The sequence below is a fragment of the Melozone crissalis genome, unplaced genomic scaffold (assembly GCF_028551555.1).
Source record: "Melozone crissalis strain CALT ecotype California unplaced genomic scaffold, PUWL_Pcris_2 ptg000019l_1, whole genome shotgun sequence".
In the NCBI taxonomy this organism is placed as follows: domain Eukaryota; kingdom Metazoa; phylum Chordata; class Aves; order Passeriformes; family Passerellidae; genus Melozone; species Melozone crissalis.
Window position 1 is genome coordinate 6885934 of NW_026535797.1, and position 5401 is coordinate 6891334.

General features: G+C 41.7%; 1 protein-coding gene across 1 annotated transcript; it reads right to left on the reverse strand.

Annotated features, from left to right (window-relative positions):
- Positions 1-393: 393 nt before the first annotated feature.
- Positions 394-4808, reverse strand: KCNK18 (potassium two pore domain channel subfamily K member 18). The gene is made up of 3 exons (XM_054277419.1): positions 4592-4808; positions 3399-3554; positions 394-1199 (listed from the first exon to the last, which is right to left on the reverse strand). The coding sequence occupies exons 1-3, from the start codon at positions 4806-4808 to the stop codon at positions 394-396; spliced, it is 1179 nt and encodes a 392-aa protein (XP_054133394.1).
- Between the last annotated feature and the right edge of the window lie 593 nt (positions 4809-5401).

A 5401-nucleotide genomic window follows, 5' to 3' on the forward strand; every position in this document is an offset into this window, starting at 1 on the left:
GGTGGCAGGACAGGACCTTACAGGAGATCTGGGTCTTGCTTGGACAAGTACAGAAAACAAAATTCCTGAATTTGCTTGCAGAGGGAGAAGGGACAGAAAGGCTGCAGAAAGTCAGAGCTTTGCACAATATGTCAGGGAGAACTGTCAAGGAGAGCCTTCACCTTCTTCATCAGGCAGCATTGTAATTATTCAGGAGAAGAGACCCCTTTGCAAAGTCTTCCCTGGAGATGCCTTCACCAGGTGCCTCCAGAAGTGTTCAGCCATTTCACAGTCATTTCTCAGAGGAAATCAGATTAAAACACGGCACCTGTCAGCCCAAGGCAGAAATGCACAGAAACAATTCCATCTCGTTGCAGGGGCCAGTGCTGACAAGTGAAGGAGAAATGACTGCTCTTATTTTGGATATATTTTCTTTGATGGCATATTTTTCTCTGCACAAAATGAAATCACCTTTTTATACAGGACAATCAAGCGGTCTTGGCCCAGCTTAAAAGCAATGAAGACAATTTCCATGCCAATTATAATGTAGAGGGAAAAAAACAAGAAAAACTTGGGATGTTCTAACTTTGTATCTCCAAATCCAATAGTGGTCAAAGTGATAAAGCAGAAATAAAAGGCTTCCTGAAAATCCATTTTTTTTTCCCATTTTGGAAGAATAGCAGCAGCACAGGAGATGTACACAAAGATAACGAGCACCATCAACACAATGGGCACATCTAATTTTTCTAACTCTTTTCCTATGTTGTCAAAATTCTTGATTACTCTGGACACAGTCTTTTCCCTGGCTAGTTCAGGACATGAACTCCATCTCTCCATGCTTTTATTTCTTGCTGGTTGGGTGTTTTCATTCTCCCTGGCAATTAACATTTCAAAAAGTTCCACGTTGCGATATTTGACCTGTTTCACACCTGACTGACTTCTCAGCACTTCCATAATGGTCAGGGGCTCGTTGATGACTATTTTAGACTGTTCCCTGGATTTCAGTTCATTCCTTTTGCTGCATGGGGATCCAGAACAGAGTTTAGAGGCAAGAATTTTTGACTGCAGTTTCCTGAACTCGTTGTAGGACTTGGATAAGACAGTTGCAAGGATGTCTCCCATGTCTGTCAGGACCAAGAACATCAGGGGGATCCCAAATAAAGCATACAACATACAGAGACACTTCCCTTTCGGTGTCACAGGATAGGTATTACCATAACCTTGAACAAGAATAAGAAGGGGATGAGAAGAGAAAGAGAGAGATGTGATACATAAAATTGGTAGCAGAAGATATGCCTTTTCCCTAAATCCAATTTGGGTATTTATATTTCCTTCCTCTAACATATCGGATATGAAACTCAAGCTGTAAATCAGTGCTTTTCCATTATGGTGGGAGAAAATTTGGTATTATAGGAACTGTATTAAATTTTATCAACCATTTTTCTCTTCATCCTTCAGAAGACATTGAGTATTCCTTCTCTCCTTTCAAAGACCATTTTTTCCTAGAGGAACTTCTAGGCCAAGTACTTAACCTCTCAGATTATCAGCTCATATGCTGAGATATGGTTTCCCTCATTTTCTTCATCCATGCATGTTTTCACTTGTGGCTGCCTCAGCTTTTGGTCTGAACCCAGCCTCAGTCCCTGTTTTGCTGTGAGGCACTGAAATATAATTTATTCTTGGTCACTCTCTTCCCCACAGGCAAACTGGGAAACTCTCAAAGCACTTGGGAAAGATTACTGTCGTTATTGCATAGAGTGATCTTATTTACTCTTTTTAAAATTGATTTCTGTGCATTAAAAATACCTAGTGCAGTTTCCAGGCTTAAAAGTTATCCTGAGCCTAAATTTAGCTATCCAGAAATCTTTCCCAGCTGAGCCACTAGGCAGCCTCCCCAGGCAGCAAAGAGATGCAGTTCAGTCCATCAAACTTCAGACTAGATGACCCAATTCTCCCAGAAAATTCAAGGTAGATAATTTGATTCTATCCCAAGGTGATTTATCAGTTCCTGATTCTGCAAATAACAAACCCACTGCAATGGAAACAGCCACCTATTCCATCTATTAGCAGCAAATATTCCAGGCTTTCTACTGATATCAAAATTCAGATCAAAATTGAGGAAGATGCATTAATACTCAGTGCTCTGAAAGCAAAAAGTACTGGCAGCTTAGAAATAAATTTGTTGGGTCGGTGTGTATGGGGACATTTGTCAAGTCCCATGTTAATGGAGGTGGGTAAATACGCCCATGGAAGACATTTCCCACAATATGCCTTCTCATCAGCTTGCTAAAGTCAAAGCTTTCTGATAAAACATCCCCTTTCAAAAGTTCTTGGCTGCTGTGTTTGTTCCAGGAAATATTCACAGGGCTGAGGATTTCGGTCTCATCCCCAGTGCGTCTCTGGCCACCCAGACTTCTGTCTTTAACTGCAAGAAGCTGAATTTGAACAGTCACCCAAGAGATGAGAGTGTGAGGTTTGAGCTGTGACACAGCACACAAGGACTGTAGAAGAAAGCTCTTTTTAAGGTTCAGTTTTTCTTTTACAGTAGGATGCATCCCCATGCTGGGATCTTGAGCACATCCTCCTGCAGCGGAGAAATGTCTTTGCAAATTGATACAATGCTGTGGGAATATTTCCCACCCAGCTTTGATTATGACAGATTTGGATAGACAGTGCCTGTACTTGCCAGCATTTGAGAAAGATTAACAAAGGGATAAAAGTAGCTTTGGGAATGAGCATGAGGAGTTGTATTTAGCAATGCAGAGGGAGCCAAAATCAGAGCAGATGTTTCTATTTGATTTAGGTCCTCCTTTGAAATATGAAGTCAGACTGAAAGATTTCAAAGGTGTGACTTAAACACTATCATGTGCTGTTAACCCAGAGAAATGTGAACACAGTGGTTAATTACAGAACCACAGATTAACAAAGCTGAATTAGACATAAGTAACTGAGAAGCAATTGAAAAACAATATATGTATTATGAATTACCTTTTCCAGAGAAGAAAACATTACCCAAGAGGACACACAACAGTGAGAAGGATAAGGTTTGAGACTGAAAAATGGAGATTTCTTTTTAGTTCAATAGCTCTGTCAACATCATATATGAATACATATTATAGTATATGTGTAATGATGCAGTTAATTAGTGTGTACCACCACTAATTACTAAATTGTGACTTGTTTCTGTGACTCAGCTATGTCTCTGCAGTCTGTGTTTGCAGAGCCACTTGCAGACTCATCAGCAATATTCAGGGGAAAAATTCAAAGAGATTTGGGCTTTGGGTTTAGTAGGGGTGGGTTTGTTTGTTTGCTTGTTTGTTTGCTTGTTTAGGGTGGTTTTAATTCTCTGGAAGAAATTCATTGGAGAAAGCAGCAACAGGAATTTATTCTGAAGGGTGTTACTTTACCTCTGTACTTACCCACAGTTGTGAATACTGTGCAGCAAAAAAAGAGAGACCCAAAGAAATTCCATCTTTCTTTTGGGTTGATAAACCAGACTGGGTCAGCTGTGTTCAAAAGCTGATGGATGTCGCGGTTAAACGTCTCATTTTCTGTCAGGTTATCTGTCCAGTTATCTGTCACAGTCACAGCAGGAGGCACAGTGAGTGTTTGCAGACCACCACTCAGGGAGCAGCCTGCCTGCTACCCCAGTGAAATACACTGCAGCTGAGGATTTGCTCATATTCTCTTAAAAGATAAAAATATTCACCTTCTCACCCTCCCCTTTCAAGCTTCTCACCCCCACCTCTGAAAAAATCAGGTGGGTTCAGTGGCTTTGGTGAATAAAAGTACAGGGAAAAAAACTATAAATATAAAGAAACAGGACAAGATGACTGAATAAGCAGCTTCCAGCCTGAATGTCCTGTTTCATTTTGGACTTCCCAGGAGATTAGTCTACTTTTGACCCAGAGACACCAAGAAATGTGGGCTCAACAGCAGGGAACCAATATGAACCACTTGGATGTCACTGCCCAGTGCCCTGCTGTGAATCCTGCAACCCTTCATCCTCCTCCCTGTGCCTGGGCTTTGCTGGAAAGGACATTATTTACATTATTTAATTGCCCAGAATTGATCATTGTGACAGCACAGCTACCAGAGTGAAACTCCAAGCCTATGTACAAGCCCCATCACAAATCCAGGAGGATTTCTGACCCTTCTTTTCTCCTCTACTCCCTCCAATCACTGGGTCTGGGGTGCAGAACTGCACCTGTCTCCCTCTGAGCATCCCATCATCAGAGGGCTGGCAGGGAAGCTCAGAGCAGGGAAGAGGCAGCTGGAAAAACTTTCTGAGAGAGAGGATTCAGCCCCAGCAAACTGCAGGAAATACCACAGGAATGTCAGCTGCTCGTTAAGAACCTGGCAAAAAGGGAGAACACAGGCATCTCAGGAAAATCTGTCCAGGCAGAGACACAAGGACTGGGAAGCTTGCAATCAAAAATCACAGCTAAAGAAGAAACCAGCAGTCATTAGCTAGGCAGAGTGAAAATCCTGTTTGCAGGATCAGCTGCTGGTATTTTGAAGAATGTTTTAAAAAGCAAAAAAACTCATTCGAAAAGCAGAGTAATTAATAGCTCCCTGTGCAGGTAAGTCATTTTGAAATTCCAGTACATACCTGGTAACTTTCTGGCGAGGCACATCAGATCCCGCAGAAATGCTCTGTATTCTTCACTTACTGTGACCTTCCGGGTACTTTCAATGTGGGAAAACATGAGAGCCCCAAGAAAAGCATAGATGACAAGAGACACAATGAAGCAGGCATGAGGAAACACTGCCCAAAATATTTTTTTACATGTTGTTTTACCTTGCAGAGGCTGCGATGTTGTTGCCATCCTAAGCTCGTCTTTTTTTTTTTTTTTTTTTAATATATAATTTTGTGGAGAAGACGCGGCTTTTAGAAAGGAAGATGAGGATGTAAAAGCTTTTGCAGCCAAGAAAAGCTTCTCCTGTGAAAACAAGGATTGTTCTGCCTCAGGCTTTCAGATCACATGTCTTTATAAGTGAAGATTGCACTACAGTCCCCACGGAAAAGCAGCACAAACCCTGAAATACTTCTCAGTGGATGCCACGCCACTCTATCCCTGAATTATTATTGATCAGCCAGCACTGTAATGCACATGGATCACCAGCTCCTATCAGCTTCCACTGGAGCCAACTCGTGCTTAAAGTTCCTTCTCCTGAACAGCAGCTTCCCACTGATAGAGCAGAAACCCTTCCAGCTCCCAGAAGGGAAAATGTGCACTGTAAGGAATAGAGTTCTTTAAAGATTTCTCCCAGAAACAATCAGGAACACTTAAAATTAGTCAAAAGAAGGGGATGGCTCTAATTGTAACCCCTAGGCAGACAGTAGAACAATTAATTTCCCTTTCAGAGAGCTTACAGAATCTCTCTATACCACTCACTCTTTGTGGAGAGGGTCTTTTGA